Genomic DNA, 17,621 nt, shown 5'->3' on the forward strand with positions numbered 1-17,621 from the left:
TATGCAGCTTAAAGTAAATCCAAACATTTAAGCCCATGATTGCCACACGTTTTAAGCTTTTAGATCTACAAAGTTGTAATCTGCCACTAACCCTCCACTTCAATCCCCCCAGCCTTGAGGATACCCTTGGATGCCCTTACGACTCCGTTGAAATCTTCGACGGCCCCCGGATCGCCTCACTGTCCATGGGGAAGTTCTGTGCCTCAGTATCTGTGATATTTTTCTCCTCCTCAGACATCATGACAGTGGTGTTCCGAAGTGATTCTATGATCACCAACACTGGCTTTTATGCTATGTTCAACATGATTCCACGAGGCGAAAGAGAATCAGGTAGGAAGATTCAAGTAGGCTCTTGGTCTTTAAAAGACAGAACAGTTTTCGAACTTGAGGGCCACCCCTTATTAGAAAAGGCCTGGAAGTCAGTTTTCAAAACACCCCACGATTTGCCCCATAAGCTCTACGGTGTGCCTGATAGACTTTCTCACTAAAAAGGTCACGTGGGCAATTGAACTAAGGCAGTGAGGTGCAGTTGAGATGACAAGATGATTTGGGGGGTGGTGATGCCTGGGAAGACAGAGCCTGGGTGGGGAGGGCAGAAGAGAATGCTGGGGTGAGGTGAGGGGGTTGCCCTGTGCATGGAATGGGAATGGACGGCCTTGCCGAGGACGTCACGGGTGATGGATGGCAATGAGGGGGCATTCCCGCAGAGAGAAGAGCAAATGCAAAGACTGTCGGGGCTGTGCGGGAGAAAACAGAGGGACAGGTCAGTGTGGCACAGCGTGTGCACTCGGTCAGGGAAGACTGTCTCTCAATGCCTTCAGGAGACAGCAGGCAATTCCAGCTGGCCACTGCCCGTCGGTCTAGAAATAGCCATTCCTATTAGGCTTTAAGAAGTCATAGACACCCTGGTGGCTCAGGTGCCTTCAGGGGATAAATCTACCCTCATCCAAATCATGTCCAAAAATGCAGCTGGGGACCTATTTCCCCAGGATCCCAGTACTGTGTCAGAGAACCACATGGCAAGACCTGCAGAAGCCAAGGTGGGTGAGCTGGGTGCTGAACACTGTGCTTTATACTCCCGCTCCCACCCACTCATCACCACAGCCCTCTGAAACACATGCTTCTGGAGCCCCCATTTTACAGATGAGAAGAGTGAGGGGGGACCAAGCAACTTGTCAGAGGTTACCCAACTAGAGAACAGTAGAGCTGTATTCAAACCCTACTCTGTCTCACCCTGAAGCCCATAAGCCCAGCCTATAACAGAATCAAGACAGCCTTAAGCTTTGCTCTTGAATTCATTTGCCTTAGCCATGAACATGGGAGCTAGAAATCCTTCCTATGTAAAACTTCCCAAACTCAAAAGTAAAACCCTGCTCTGTTTTGAAGATGGACCGGAGCTGCGACTGGTGGGCGGCTCAGGAAGGTGCTCAGGACGGTTGGAGATCCTCCATAAGGGGGCCTGGGGCACCGTGTGTGATGACCTCTGGGACCTCAAGGAAGCTGAGGTTGTGTGCCGCCAGCTGGGGTGTGGACGGGCCATTGCAGCCCCTGGAAAGGCCCACTTCGGCCCGGGCTCTGGAAACATCCTCCTGGATAATGTTCAGTGTTCGGGAAGCGAGAACCACCTCGGCCAGTGCCCTAGCTCCAGCTGGTCAGACCATAATTGTGGCCACCACGAGGATGCCGGTGTCGTCTGCTCAGGTAGCCTGTCCTCCCGTGGAAGGTTCTTTCTGACCTTGCTGCCAGCAGCATCGTAGTGATGGAGGGAGGGTGTGCACAAGGCAGGGCTAGAGAATCAGAGGGTGGTGGCCCCACAGATGCGTGTCCCTTTAGCCAGGTTGACAAAGAATGCTGAGAGTCTGACTTCATTCTAGAGACACGCACACTGGGGCCGCGCAGCTGACAGGCCCTGTTCTCTGCAACCCCTCCCAGGCCTGAGCTGCTTTTCCAGAACCCAGCACGCCCTCGCGCTACAAAACCACCCGCCTTCACAAAATATAACTGAGATTTCCTAAGTTTACCCATTTCTTTAATTCGTGCAGATGCTGGGGACTGGGCTCCAGATGTGATCCCTGCATCCCCAGGTAGGTCCAAGACCGTAAACTTCCAATCCCCCTGCAAAGTGAGTAGTTAAATCTAATCTCTGTCTTGACCTAGACCCTGGTGGACTGTGACCTAGACACTGGAGCCTTTAAATTCCTGAAGCGCGGGCAGCACCGAGGCCAGCCATAGCAGAATCTCTGGGCTCACACCAGGCCATCAGGGATACTTAAAGTTTCCCATGTGATTCCAACAATCAGCAAGTTGAGAACCAGCGGCTTAGACAATGAGCTAAGAGCCTCATTTCCCAAATGAGATGGCATCCCCAACGCCCCTCAGGATAGCAAAGTTGGGAAGGGCGGCAGGGGGAGGGGTGGACATGGTCCCCTCACCATGGCTGGGACGAGGGTCTAGATGGAGAGGCGAGAAGGTAGAAAGCTATGCCTCCCAGGGACACTCATTGAAAAATGAGAGCAGGAAAACGCTGATGTAGCATAGCTTGCTCCCCCAGTGGGTCAAGAATAGGCTGAGTGTTGGAAGTGAAATCATCTGGGGCTGTTCTGGGGGCTTCTGGCTTCGCCGACACAGCAGGAATAGAGAAAGGGTCCACTGTGTTCTGGTAACCCGCTCAGAGTCGATGTGTAGCAGTGACCTCCAAACTCAAGACCTCGGTGGGATCTAAGCACGTGTGGTCCTGCCTCCTACCGCTAGCTGCCTACCTCTCCAGGACAGGCTCTGACCACTTCCTGCCTACTGGCACTCTGGTCCCCATCCAGCCCCCTCCCCAGCCCTGCTCAGTGACAACCTCCACCCTCTGCCCCCAGTGGGGGCTTGGATGTGGGGCAGGCCAAGGTCAGGGTGCACCCTGCAGTGTTTGCAAGGCAGGCAAGGTGTCTGACAACCTGTCCCTACACTGGGCTGGCATCACCATGGGACATTTGGAGGGACACTTGATGGGGGCCTCTTACCCGTCCAGTCCAGGCCCAAGGGCATCCCATGTGGACATCACCATCCCCTATAGAAATGAATCTTTGGGAAGGGGCAGTTGACTTCCCCATCTCCGGCTGAGGCCCCACATTTTCATTTTGCACTGGGACCCACAAATCATGGCACCCTCAAGCAGCTACCTCCAGTTGGTGCCCTCTGGTTTTTCCTTTCCTGTCCCCATGAGGAATCTCCTTTAGCCCGGGGCGGGGGAGGAGATCACAGCTTTGTTCATCAGACAGCTCTGAGCCTCATCCACTTGAAGTCCAGGCTTTCAATCTCAGAAGACTTTTCTCTCTCTGCTATAGTATTCCTTCTCTGAGGCAGAGAGGCATAGCTGACTGAATAAGAGAACGGGTCATGGAATAAAAGAAATTATAGGGGAGAATGAAATCCTTTTTGTCTAAATAGTATCTCCTTGTAAACGAACCACTTCTAGGTAAAGCATCATATATCCGCCTGGACACACACACTCACACACAGAATAAGGGTTTTGCCATTTAACTCTCTAGGGGAAATGCTGTATATCAAACATTTTAATGAAAGGGAATTGCTTCTGAAACAACTTTAGGTCATAAAAAAATGCATTCTGTTGATGGCCAGCACCCTGCGTGGGAAGGGACTAAGAAGGGCAGGCAGCGGGTAGTGCCACTGTCCTCACTGCTCTGCACCTGGTGGCAGTGCTGTCCAAGGAGAAGGACAATGGGCATAAGGGAATTCCTAACTGCATCTGACCCATTTGCTTCAAGCTCTGTGCCCACTAACCCCTAGTGTAGAACTCCAGAGAGTACCAGCTTTCCAATGGATAGGCTTTCAAAATCTGCCTTTGGCCCACCAGGCACTGGCGATTAAGGATACATTTAGAGGGGCACCTCGGGGGGCTCAGTCGGTTAAGCATCTGACTCTTGATTTCGGCTCAGGTCATGATCTCACATTTTGAGTTTGAGCCCTGTGTCGAGCTCTGCACTGACAGCACAAAGCCTGCTTGGGATTCTCTCTTTCTCTCTCTGCTTTTCCACTACCTATTCTCTTTCTCTCTCTCTCTCTCTCTCAAAAATAAACATTTTTCAGGGTGCCTGGGTGGCTCAGTCGGTGAACCGTCTGGCTTCCGGCTTTGGCTCAGGTCATGATCTCACAGTTCGTGGGTTAAAGCCCCACGTCAGGCTCTGTGCTGACAGCTAGCTCAGAGCCTGGAGGCTGCTTCAGATTCTGTGTCTTCCTCTCTCTCTGACCCTCCCCTGCTCGTGCTGTCAATCTCTGTCTCTCAAAAATAAATATAAAACATAAAATTTTTAAAAATAAAAAAATAAACATTTAAAAAAATTTTAATGTTTTATTTATTTTTGATACAGAGAGAGACAGAGCATGAGAGGGGGAGGGACAGAGAGAGAAGGAGACACAGAATCGGAAGCAGGCTCCAGGCTCTGAGGTAGCTGTCAGCACAGAGCCCTACGCGGGGCTCGAACCCACGAACCTGAGATCTGACCTGAGCCAAATCCGGAGGCTTAACCAACTGAGCCACCCAGGCGCCCAACATTTTTTTAAAAGGACACATCAGAATATAGAAATATATGCCTCACAGAAATCATAGCCAAGAGGACACAGGAAAGGAGGAAGTCGTCCCCACTGAGGTCATCTACGTCAGTGTAATGCTTGTCTGACCTGCCTTCCCCCGCCCAGGCTCTCAGCCATCAGGTTTTTGGCCCTGTGTGTTCTGCATGCTCCGCAGGGACGTGTTACTGTGGGTGTTACCGTGGGTGATGCATGACTGATCGACCTCAGGACAGCCCTGGGGTTGGTGGACCCTCACACAGAAGAAAAAACAAGTCACATAGCTGTGTGTTGTCTATGGTTTTTCGGCGAATCACTGAAAGAAGGGGAGAAACCCCATGCCATGTTAGGAGAGAAAAGAGAAATGAGCGTGCCCACACCACTCATCAAGACTCAAGTGTAGTTACAGGTTCATTCATTTGTACGTAAATCTATGATGCTTTTGTGATGCCTCTTTCCTGATCTTTGATTTTGGTTTTTGCAGCTCCCAACCCTCAAGTGCCTTCACCACAAGGTAACTCTTTTCATTGAAACTATAACCTGCAAGGAGTCGACTCACTTTGATAACTCATAAAAACAGAATAGATGTCTGAGGGGAAGGAATTGGTGGGATGGAGCCCTTGCGAATGGATGGATTGTCTACATCTGAGTTGAGTTGGTTTGCATGACAGGAAGCTGGGCAGAGAATTAATGAGATATTGGCTGGACACCCTACACCCACCACACATGTCTCATGCCATTTCCAGTCTCACCTACAGTCCTAGGGTCCCGCCCTGGCACAAGTCACATATCTTTTCTTCCCTTTCATTCCCTCTCAAGGGTGCACACACGTCAGCCAAGCCACAACTATGTCTATACCACCATGATCCCCTCCCATTTTATGACTTACTATTGAGTTTGATGGAATCCTAGATTCTGCTCCTGGGAAAATGCCAGGTGCCTGCCTGACAAAGCCAACCAGGGGTCTCTTGTCTGCTCGCAGGAGGAAGTAACTCTTGTGGAGGAGTAATTTCTGGTCTCTCGGGCTCCTTCTCCAGTCCTTGGTATCCAAAAAACTACCCCACCGACGTGGAGTGTATCTGGGTGATACATGTGGCTGAGAAGTTCCACATAGAACTGGCGATCCCAAGCCTGAAGTAAGCAGCTTTGCCTGTTTCTACTACGAAGGCCAGATTAAACTTGAATTCATGCTTTCCTCAAGGAGTTGGTGCCTATCTAGTCGACTTAGCTGCTATTCCAAAAATATCATACACTTGGGTAGCTTAATAAACAACTGAAATGTGTTTCTTACAGTCCTGGGGGCTGGAGAGTCCAAGATCAACATTCAGTGCCTGGCGAGGCTCTGCTTCCTGGTTCACAGATGGTCATATTTTCAGTCTCCTCACTGGTGAAAGAGGCAAGGGAGCTTTCCCAGGACTCTTTGCAAGGGCACTGATCCCATTGTGAAGGCTCTTCCTTCTTGACCTAATTGCTTCCCAATGCCCCCACGTCCTAATGCCATCCTGTTGGGGTTTAGATTTCAACATATGAATTTTAAGGTGACACAAACATTCAGCCTACAGCACTGTGTGAAACATCCATTCACATTTTAGGTGAAAATCAGTCTGGTCATCTGAGCTTAGGAGTCTTATCATCAATGAGCTCAACTTCCTACGTAACTGGAGAACACCCCAAACACCCCATGAGCATCCCTGACACCAGACCACTGGAGGAGCCTCAGCTGGGGTGACCCATACACGAAGACCTCACGAACCCCCCTCCTCAGCCAGCTCCACTGGGGACACTGCTTCTTCCCTGGGCTGAGCCCAAATTTGTTCTGCTTCATTCTCATTTTCTGATCATCATTCTTGCTTCTGATGCTACACGAAACACATCTGCTTCCTCTTCCCTTCAAGAACATCTGTCATGCCCCTGCTAAGACTTTCTTTTGTAGATTAAATAGACTCCATTCATTCTTTCCTCTTAGGAACATTGTACTTCCTACTTCTTTCTTTGTCACCCATTTTTAAAAGAAATTCTCCCATTTTAATGCACATTTACATGCCTTAATATATACATACATATTCACATACACATACATATACATGAGTAAATTTTCCTGATAATGTTTAACCTGGTTTCCTGATAATGTTTATTAGCTTTTCCTGATCACATTTAACCTGGTTTCATCTTTCTACACTGGGTCTCATCTGGCTCATTCTCTCTTCCTGACATTGTCACAGTCTCTGCCAGACCTTTGCCACTGCTTTCCATCTGTGTTCATTGGCCTCAGCAGTCAAGGAGCTGAATGGCTAAATGCTGCCTTCAAATGGGAAATGGGTCAGCAGTGGAGTGAGGGATGCATCCGATTAGCTTTACTTAATGGCCAAAATTCCTTTCAAATGGGGAGAACATAAACTAATATCAGGGAGGGTTGTATATGGTGAACAAAATATATTTATCATTCATTCATTCATTGTACACACATTCATTCATTTAAAGCAGTGTGAGAAGATCTGGTGTGGTATATTCAAATCTATGGAAAACACGGTTCTATTCTTTGGGGGAGCAGAGTCTCATTTTACCACTTCTGGAACACGGTGATTCCAAACAGCTGCACTGACCCACTGTCCCAGCAACCTCACAGCTGCTACCAAGTGTAAATTTCCTACTCTAATTTCAGAGTATACACATCAACGAGCTGCTTAATGTGTGACCTAGAGCCAGAGCTTAGGCATTGACTTTCAGATTTTTGGTGTTTTTAAGTCTAGATTTCTTGTTATGTGCTTTTTGTGTCTAAGGACAGGAAGTTAGTTGGTTTATTCCAATGAGGCTACACTGGAAATGGTAGACCCCACAGGACATTTGTCTGGGACTGGAGGCATCTTTTATTGTCTCAATTGTGGGTGTGGGGTACCCCTGTCACATAGTGCTTGGAAGCCAGGGGTGCAGCTGAGTGTCCTACCATTCACAAGACAGCCCCCCACAGCAAAGACCTCCAGCCCCAAATGTCGATGGTGCTGAGGCCCCTGACTGAAGCTTCAGGGGTGTTTTATTTTTTCTGTTTCAGCTTCACACTCGATTTGCAAAAATTATATCCATATTTAAGATGTGCCATTTCATTCTTGCTAAGTGAAGTGTGTCTTGTTTTCCACTGAAATGATTTCTCAGATTGCAGTGTCACCTGTCACTGTCACCCTATTGCCACCTTACACACAAATTTATCACTTTTTCTTATCTTAAAAAAAGGGTTGTCTTGAGGCACTTGGCTCTTATTCCATTGGAACAGATGTTCTTGGCAATAAACAGCCTTTCAAAATTGGATGGATCCAATGTTTATATAGTGTGCAACGGGCACTTACAGCACGTGCCTCAGGGGCCACTACGGCAGTCTGAATGCCAATGTACCTCCCATTTTCATCACATTAGACTAATGTTGATATTCTTTAAAGAATACTAGTTGGGCCCACTTTCAAGCAGGTCCTGGCCTAGGAATAGACTTCTAGTGCCAAACAAGACAGACAAGATCTCTGTCCTCAGGAAATTTATGTCCTAGACAGGGATGCAAATAGTACTGAAATAAACCAGTAACTGGTTTATTACCCATTAGTGATAAGTTGATAAGTGCTATAAAGAAAAATGTATATATCTATATGGCAATAGGATAGAGAAGAGGGGGGCAGACAGGGTTTAGTGAGATGGTCAGGGACAGCTTCTATGATCATCCAAGTTGGAACCAGGCAGTTTGGGGCATGGAAGGAGAGAGTCCTACTCAGCAGGCCCTTGGAGCTTATTGAGAACAGGTCACCATCTCTCCCTGCTCCAGGTCCCATTGAGTGTTCTCACTGAGACACTAGAGGACACCTGCCTGCACCCCAGGGAGTGTCAGGAGACACCGGAGGTAGAGAGGAAGCTGATGGGAAAGATCGAAAGCCAAGATACCAGATGGGGGCCATGGAAACAGAGCATGTGAGGCATAGTGCAAGGCTGACTGACCTGGGCCAGTGCCCACAGGGAAGGACAGAAGGGTAAATTCAAGCCATATTGAAGGGGTCAAGTCTACCAGTGGGATGTGTGGTTGAAAGGAGGCAGCAGTGATGATTGCAGCTTCTGCCTGGATACAGTGCAAATGATGGTTTTATTTAAGACTTTTCTGCAGATTTTCTTGAGGAGATTTTGTATGCCTTTACCTCCTCAGATTAGAAGATATCTATGGATGTCCTTATGACTTTCTTGAAGTGTTTGATGGACGGCAAGCTGCCCCACTCTCCATGGGCAGATTTTGTGCTGGGGCAGAGCTCACCTTCCTCTCCTCTTCAAACATCATGACCGTGGTGTTCAGAAGCGATGCCATGATCACCAACACAGGGTTTTATGCTTTGTACAGTGCCATTCAACAAGATGAAAGGGAGAGTGGTAGGTATCCTAATATCTACCCTGGATGGAAGTTAGATCTAATTTGTGTCCTTTCCCTTTAAGAGCGGAGATGTTTTCTAAATCTGACCTGCAGAGCACACCATCATTAATGCCATCCTGAGTGATGTCCACTCAAACACTAATACCCCAGATAACACCTCCCCCTACTTTGCCACTCACTGTCCTTTTCCACCATGATAACCTCCTGGATAAAGAAACAGGTGGGTAAATCTCATATCTTGCATCAGCTGTGTGTGTAGACAAAAGACACAAATGAAGATCTTTCTTTTCCAACGGAGGGGAAGATGCAGTAGGGCCTATCTTTCTGGAACAAACCTACCTCAAACTACAACCACCAGCCCTCCTAATTCCAGATGAATTCAATACAAAACCATCCAGAGCACTTATACGGACCTCTTAGGATGTGGGGAACATTCCAGCTCTCAGTGGATTATGCTTAGGGTGACCATGTAACTTATCCTCCAGTCAGGATCCTTTGGAGAGTTTAAAAGGGACTATAAAATAATTAACAGGCAGTATTCACTCTACAACAATCATAAACCAGGACTATTCCAGGCAAAGTAAGACCTAAGGTCGCTTTATCTAGAGTCCAATAGCCTAATACCAAAAAATGAGCCCAGGTGCTGGGCATTCATTCTGTAACTGCAGAAGGTCCTAGAGTTTTGGAGACAGCACCACAGCTCAGAAGTCTCTGTCTTCCTGTCCCACAGGTGCGTCCCTGAGGCTGGTGAACGGCAGTCACAGGTGCGAGGGCCGGGTGGAGGTCTTCTACAATGGCACCTGGGGATCAGTGTGTGATGACAGCTGGGACATAACAGATGCCAGGGTGGTGTGCCAACAGCTCGGTTGTGGCGAGGCCTTGTCAGCCCCAGCTCAGAGCTACTTTGATGGAGGCACTGGCCACATCGTGCTGGATGATGTGCAGTGCACAGGGAACGAAGCCAGGCTGTGGCAATGCACGCACAACGGATGGTTCTCCCACAACTGTGGGCACCATGAGGATGCCAGTGCCATCTGCTCAGGTGAGCCCCCGTAGGACACAGCGGTCCTCAGAGAGGGTCTTGTCCACCTGCAGCTTCTGGGAAGGGAGAAGTCAGTGCCAGCAATTACTCTGAAAGGAAGCCAGGGCTTCAAACCATCTCGTTAAAGTGAATTTGTCAAAGAGTTAGTATCCTTTCTCTTAAACTATTGTGTCTGTAAAGTGTTCAAGTCTCCCCCTTAAAAGTTGGACAATTAGGGACACCTGGGTGGCTCAGTTGGTTGAGTGTCCAACTTCGGCTCAGGTCACGATCTCGCAGTTCGTGGTCTTGAGCCCCACGTTGGGCTCTGTGCTGGCAGCTCAGAGCCTGGAGCCTGCTTCCAATTCTGTGTGTCCCTCTCTCTCTCTGACCTTTCCCTGCTCATGATCTGTCTCTCCCTGTCTCTCGAAAATAAATAAATGTTTAAAATTTTTTTTTTAAGTTGGATAATTAGATAGAGGATTTGTGTCATTAGACATCCCATTCCTGGATAAGCATGCCATGGTGTTGGTGACAGTCCACTCCCCCCGACTAGGACTAACAAAGTGCTGATGATGTGCCAGGCTCAGTGCTGAAACCAGTGCATTCATATGCTCACTTCATCATCACAATTTCTAATAAAAGAGATGATGGCATTATCATTTTATTGATAAGGCAACAAAGGCATTCCCTTGACAACCCATAAGCCCATACTCTGTTAAGCACTCCCCCTAAGGTACTGTATGAAAGACTGAGCTTGGCTCAGTTACGAAAGCTCTTCCAGCCCCATCACTGATGAAAAGCAAAATAAATACCATATATATTTTTTTGCTTTCAATTTTCATACTTCCGGCAATTAGAGGAACCATCATGAAACTGAAAAGCAGAGTGTTCCCCCTCCCTCAGGGGCCCTGATGTCGGCTGCCAATCTTTAAACAACACGGATGGGTTTTGGGGCACCTGGTAGCTCAGTCAGTTAAGCGTCCAACTTTTGATTTTGGCTTAAGTCATGATCTTGCTCTTTGTGGGTTCAAGCTTTGCATTGGGCTCTGTACTGACAGTGCAGAGCCTGCTTAAGATTCTGTCTCCCCCTCTCACTCTGTCCCTCCCTGCTTGCTATCTCTCTCAAAATAAATAAAAATAAACTTAAAAAACAACAACATTAATGGGTTTTGATACATACTCCCAACTGCCCAGAAAGAATGTGTTTGATCCTTAAACAAACAAACAAAAGATTACCTGATTTTCCTTTACCAATTACATGACTATCTGACTCATTCTCTCTTTGGTCTTTGAGTAGGTATTGATGGCAATCCAAAAGTGGGACCAACAGGTATTGTTCTTCCGTACATTTCAACTGCTTGCCAGGCCCCTGGGATATGTGATCCTGGCTACTCTTCAATCTTACAATCAGGGCACAGTTGACAGCATAAGCCCTCTGTTGCTAATGAACAACAGTGACGCAGTCCATTTGTATTGACAAGATGGTGGCGCTGGGGGCCTGCAGAGGGCGGGGAGAGAGCTGGGGTAGAGTTCAGGGTCACCAGAAATGTAGTATCTGGACCCCAAGGATGCCCTGATTGGCCCCTGCAGTGAGACAGGGCTCGCTGTTGCAGGGATGATCATGCCATAGACACTGTGGGGACCAAGGAAATGGGAAGCCCCTGTGAGCCCCCAATGAGTTGGGTCAAACCACACCTGTCCGCACACTTATTGTGCAGACTCCCCAACTCTTGAGGAGCCGGTCATTTCTCTCCAATGGGGCACAGAGAAGTCACAGCTTTGAGTGTCAATACTTTTGAGTATTTTAGAGGCATATGTTAAATAAAAGTCCTTGCTCACAGTATCATTTTTTCTCTGTGTGTTTTCACAGACTCGACCGGTGACAGCACTGATACAGGTATGTCAGCTTTACGTAAACCCTTCACATGCTTTTATGTTTGCCTTTTTTCTTTTTTTTTTCCTTAGAGAGAGAGAGAGAGAGAGCGAGCAAATGGGGGAGAGGGACAGAGAGAGAGAGAGAGAGAGAGAGCAAATGGGGGAGAGGGACAGAGAGAGAGAGAGAGCGAGAATCCTAAGCAGGCTCCATGCTAAGTGTGGCTCAATCCCACAACCCTGTCACCATGACCTGAACCAAAATTAAGAGTCATACAGTCAAAATTAAGACTGAGCCACCAGATGCCCCTGGCTTTATTTTATTTTTCTGTTGTTGTTGTTGTTGTTGTTTAATTTATTTTGAAAGAGAGAGAGAGAAAGAAAGAGTGCACATGTGAGTGGAGGGTGGGCAGAGAGCAAGGAAGAAAGACAATCCCTAGCAGGCTCTGCAGCATCATCAGTGCAGGATCTGAAACGGAGCTTGAACTCACAAAACATGAGGTCATGACCTGAGTTGAAATCAAGAAATCAGACACTCAACCAATTGAGCCACCCAGGCACCTAGTGCCTTATTTTCAATGTTAGTACCTCCAACAGCTGGATAAATGCTCTCTTCTTCTACATATGAGAAGCTGCAGCACAGAGGGGTCTTTAACTTAAATTCCACGCCAAATCCAGCATTTCAGCCATAAAGTGGGTGCTCTGAGTGTTGGTGCTGATTCCAGCTGCGATGTGTATATAATCTGAGAGATCTTTCAGTGTGAGCAGTTTTATGACCTGCTGGTGACATGTACTAGGGCTTCCATTGTTCTTGTGCCTTCTCATTAAAACACATGCTCAGACCCATCTGTGCATATGGGTCCAGAAAGCCCTGTCAACCATACATCACTGTAATTTGTCCTCACAAAGCCCTGTAAGCTTGCAGGACACGTGTAATGGTCCCATCTGACAAACAACAGCATTGGAAACTCAGAGGAGTCTCCAATGCCAACTCTTGTAGTTACTCGTCAAAGCAGCCCTGGAAAAGGTGCCCCTTGCTCCTGCTGCCCCTGCCCTCTGACCCCTCTGGAAACGCCAGCACAGCTCAGTGCCTCCTTCTGATGGGGTGTCTTCACTGTGTCTTGCAGATGAAAACTTCCACTGTGGCGGTTTGCTCACAAATAATTCAGGCTCCTTCTCCAGCCCTTGGTACCCTAAAAAATACCCCACAAATGTGGTGTGTGCCTGGGACATACAAGTGGACACCAGGGCTCATGTCAAGCTCACATTTGATGTTGTGAAGTGAGTAACTTTTACCCTCCTCTTTACCCCATCATAGACACAGTTTTCCTGCCCACTGCACCTACCCCCACCAATAGGCAAATGAACAAACATAAATAAAACCCACCTCCCATAGTTAACTCTCAAAAGTGAGAAAGGCTGGGGAGGCCTGTTCTATAATATTGATCAAAACTTTAATTTTTAAACAAGTTTATTTATTTAGGGGACAGAGAGTGGATAGGGGAGGGGAAAGAGCAAAGAGAGAGAGAATCCCAAGGAGGCTCCACACTGTCAGCACAGAGTCTGATGTGGGGCTCAATCTCATGAACCGTGAGATCATGACCTGAGCCAAAACCAAGAGTTGGACGCTTAATTAATGAAGTCACCCAGGCACTCTTTGATCAAAATTTTAAAGGCACAAACCTTTTAAGGCAGCAAGTCTAGTTTGAGAGAATGAGTCTACTGATAAAGTCTTGTGCATGGATGATAAGCATGGAAGTGTTCTTATAGGAACATTCGATTGGAAATCATCTGATTGCTCATCAGTAGAGGATCAGTTAAGGTTTGGGTTCATCACACACGTAAGGGATACTGCTAGGGAAAGGTCAGCAAGAAAACTTTAAACCACACTGAAGTGGCTGCCTTCTGTGCTTAGACTCCATCTGGAAGCCAACAAAAAGAAACTGTCCATTGTAGCTGCTTCTAAGAAGCAGAATAATGTCAGAGGGACGAGTTAGGGATTAGAGGACAATGGGCTTTCCACCAAATACCTGTCAATAGCACTTAAGTTCTAGTCTTTATGCTTATAATCCATATTCAGGAAATGCAACTCAGTGGAAACTTTACAAATTAGAAGGATTTTATAAACAGGAAGATACATATTACCTATAGCAGCAGGGTCCTATTTCCCTCCCACCTATGTGAAACGATGTAGGTTCCAGATAGCTCTTCCAGAACCTTCCCTTCCTGATCCCATCTGTCCACTGTTCAGTGGAGGGAAAGCCTCAGTGGACAGAGTCTGAGTGATATCGTGTGTTCTTAGGTTGGAAAACTTCTTCGGCTGTCCGTACGACTTCATTGAGATCTTTGATGGCCCACAAATCGAATCTTTTTCTCTGGGGAGATTCTGTTCTGGTACAACCCCAGTGTTCACCTCCTCCTCAAATCGCTTGATGGTGGTCTTCCACAGCGATGCTATTGTCACCAACATGGGCTTTTTTGCAACCTATGAGTCTCTTGTGCAGGACGAGAACAATACCGGTAGGTGCTTCGATCTTTGGGTCCTAGTGCTGCCTGGTGATGAAGGCAAGGGTGGGGGGCCAAGTCTGACTGGGCACCAAGGATTGGAAAATGTCCCCGTGCTCGTTCGTTTACCCCAGAGAGCTGACAGGGTGGGGGAGGGGTGCGGTTGAACACCCATCACTGCCCTGGAACAGCACGTCCACACACACCTGATCCTACAGCACGTCGCACATCGCTGAGGAGGGGCCTTGTGTGATGCCGTCTCCAAGTTCGTTTCACTCAGAACATGTAGTCCCTTTGCACCTGCTTCAAGCTGTTGCCCCCGCCAAGGACAGCCACAGCCAGTGTCAGCATGCCTGGTGGTGCCCACCTCACACAGGGCTTCCAAGGGCCTCCTTTTACTCAAGTCGACAGTCCTGTCTGGGAAAAGGGCTTTAAAAAACACCCCTCAAAACCCCACAATGAGGTGAGAGTACTCTCTGGGGCCCACTTTAGCCCTTGGTGGCCCCTCAAAAGCAGGCCAACTCACAGGAAATGCCCGGGCCCTTCCTTGAGGGCAGCGGCAAAGGGGGAGCACCCAGAGCCTGACCCAGGCATGTCCTTGTTCCCCAGATGTGGCCCTCAGGCTGGCCGGCGGCAGCCACCGGTGCGAGGGCCGGGTGGAGCTGCGCTACTACGGCACGTGGGGGACGGTGTGTGACGACAGCTGGGACCCGCGTGACGCCCAGGTGGTGTGCAGGCAGCTGGCCTGTGGCAGGGCCGTGTCGGCCCCCGGCAGAGCGCACTTCCACCAAGGCGTGGGCCCCATTGCTCTGGACGACGTGGAGTGCGTGGGGACGGAAGCCAGGCTGTGGCAATGCCTGCACCCTGGCTGGTTCTCCCACAACTGTGGCCACCACGAAGATGCCAGCGTCATCTGCTCAGGTGGGCCGGATTCTGGGACAGGCGGGTGGCGACATGACCTTCCCAACTGTACTCAGAGCAGGAGGGGGTCCTGAGGTCACTGTTCCCCAAGCTTCAGCCATTCAGATGCCCCTGTGTGGCTTCTGGCCACCTCCCACCCACACTATACCTTCCTTAATACTTCCCTTTACGAGGACTTCTCTTCTTTCCCTTACATGAATTCATTTCACAAGGAAGTCCTTTATCCCCACCATACACGGAGAGCCAGGATCATCTGCTGTAAATAGACAACACATACAGATAGACACAGTGGCAATATAGCAATACTAAAATGTTTACAAACTAAAATAAACAATGAACTATCGGGGCGCCTGGGTGGCTAAGTCTGTTAAGCGTCTGACTCTTGGTTTCAACTTAGGTCATGATCTCATAGTTTGAATGTAAGATCGAGCCCTGCATTGGGCTCTGGGCTGACAGTGCAGATCCTGCTTGGGATCCTCTCTCCCCTCTCTCTCTGCCTCTCCCTCCACCTCAAAAAGTAAATAAATAAACTTAGAAAAAAATAAAATAAACAATTAACTAGCTAATCTGATCAATTATCCCCATGCATGTCTGAAAATGTTCTTTTTTTAAATTTATAATAGTTTATTGTCAAATTGGTTTCCATATAACACCCAGCGCTTCTCCCCACAAGAAAATGTTCTTAATCAAAATGGAACTCGACGTAGACTTTTTAAATTGGAAAGCTATTAAATATATGACTCTTAAAATAGAAGACGCGTCCCCTCAAATTATCTCGCGTCCCACCAGTGATGAGTCATACCTTGGGGAAGCATCTCTTTGGTTCATCTGCCTGTTGCCCAAGTGCCACAGAGATGACTCCTAAAGTCACAGAGCTGGGGGGCTGGGAGCCCAGGTCCCAGCTTAGGGCTCTTCTTCCTCAGTTGTATCCCAATTGAGTTTCTGCAAACAAATTCAGTACTTGGAGTCAAAAGCCCCCGTTTATCCTTCTGGGTTTGGCTGGGAAGAGGCAAGGAGCTGGACCTGCCTACAGTAACTGGAGGATGAAAGAACAAGCAGGGGTGAAGATACCAGGCGGTTCTGAGAGGAGAAGGGAGAAGTCAAGGGGCGGAATCAGTGTTGAAGCAAAACAGGAGCCAAAGCCACATGCTGAGTGTAACATCTGAGGACAGGGCTGGGGGCTTCAGGAGCAGGGAGGTGTGGAACCAGGACCCCGGGCAGAGTTACTCAAGGCGGGTCAGAGACGATGGGAAAGGTCAAAAAGCAGCTTCCAGAGTTGTCCACCCTGGCCCTCAGGCTCCCTCCAGGTCCTCAAGCGGCCAGTGCATGTTCTTGAGACAAATGTAGTTCCCCACTTTGCAAGCTGACATTTGCTCTGGGGGGTGAGACCCACATACCCAGGAAGAGTTACAAAACCAAAGCATTCCGCATAAGGCAACCATCACTGTGGCCAGAGTTTGAAAAAAAATTAAAGACATTGGGATGTTTCTCAGCTGGACAGAAATGAACCCAGTGACCCAGGACATCTGCTGGTTGTCACCACGGCAACTTGGGGCCATTCTCACATGCCCAGATTGGCTGCAGTTTCTCCCTAGAACCAGACATGGACCTTTCTGTTCCAAATAATCAGATCAAGCTCTTGGGTTTGAGAAGAATGATTTTGATTTATGTGTTTTACAGCCTCTCTGCCTTACTCAACACCATCAGCTGCTGGAAGTTACCCAACAACAGGTAATTTCAATTGTTCTTTTTTTTTTAACTTGAAAGAAAGAGGAGGATCAGAGGTAGAGAGAGAGAGTGGGGGAGGACAGAAAGAGAGGGAGCGAGAGAGAAAATCCCAAGCTGGCTCCACACACATACACTTGGAGCCAGATTCAGGGCTCAATCCCACAACCCAAAGATCATGATTGAGACACCTCAGTGCCCCTTTAATTACTATTGATTAACTATAACTTGTCTTGGCAAAGTCACCTTGGGCAGTAGGGCAGTGGACAAATCCAAATGCCCTGTATCTATCTCCCTGGCTTCATCATTTATGAGCTGTGTGATCGTGAACAAGTCTCTGCCCCATGCCTCAGTTTCCTCCTCTTAATAGTATTTGCCTCCTAAAGCTATTCTGGAACTCAGTGCTCTCTCTGTGTAGAGCAGGTGGAATAGTCCTTGCCGTGTGGGGTGCACGGTTCAGAGGCCAGGCAGCTCCTTCCAAGCACTGCAGGGCTTAGCTCTGTCTGTACTGCTTTCTACCTGACAGAGTTGTAAAGAATGAAGGAGCTAAGGGTCACTGGGGGGGCTCAGTCGGTTGAGCGTCCGGCTTCCGCTCAGGTCATGATC

General features: G+C 48.2%; 1 protein-coding gene across 1 annotated transcript in view; it reads left to right on the forward strand.

Moving 5' to 3' along the window:
- LOC115276511 (deleted in malignant brain tumors 1 protein-like) overlaps positions 1 to 17,621 on the forward strand; it is a 104,831-nt gene that overhangs the window by 59,834 nt on the left and 27,376 nt on the right. The window contains exons 33-46 of the mRNA XM_029920556.1: positions 235 to 330; positions 990 to 1,040; positions 1,387 to 1,701; positions 2,043 to 2,084; positions 5,060 to 5,089; positions 5,558 to 5,711; positions 8,753 to 8,970; positions 9,702 to 10,013; positions 11,290 to 11,322; positions 11,863 to 11,889; positions 12,992 to 13,145; positions 14,167 to 14,384; positions 14,979 to 15,290; positions 16,971 to 17,021. Of these exons, the coding sequence (XP_029776416.1) occupies positions 235 to 330; positions 990 to 1,040; positions 1,387 to 1,701; positions 2,043 to 2,084; positions 5,060 to 5,089; positions 5,558 to 5,711; positions 8,753 to 8,970; positions 9,702 to 10,013; positions 11,290 to 11,322; positions 11,863 to 11,889; positions 12,992 to 13,145; positions 14,167 to 14,384; positions 14,979 to 15,290; positions 16,971 to 17,021 (2,013 nt within the window). The remainder of the gene's footprint in view (positions 1 to 234; positions 331 to 989; positions 1,041 to 1,386; positions 1,702 to 2,042; positions 2,085 to 5,059; positions 5,090 to 5,557; positions 5,712 to 8,752; positions 8,971 to 9,701; positions 10,014 to 11,289; positions 11,323 to 11,862; positions 11,890 to 12,991; positions 13,146 to 14,166; positions 14,385 to 14,978; positions 15,291 to 16,970; positions 17,022 to 17,621) is intronic.

This window comes from Suricata suricatta, chromosome 2 (assembly GCF_006229205.1).
Source record: "Suricata suricatta isolate VVHF042 chromosome 2, meerkat_22Aug2017_6uvM2_HiC, whole genome shotgun sequence".
NCBI classification, from domain to species: Eukaryota; Metazoa; Chordata; class Mammalia; order Carnivora; family Herpestidae; genus Suricata; species Suricata suricatta.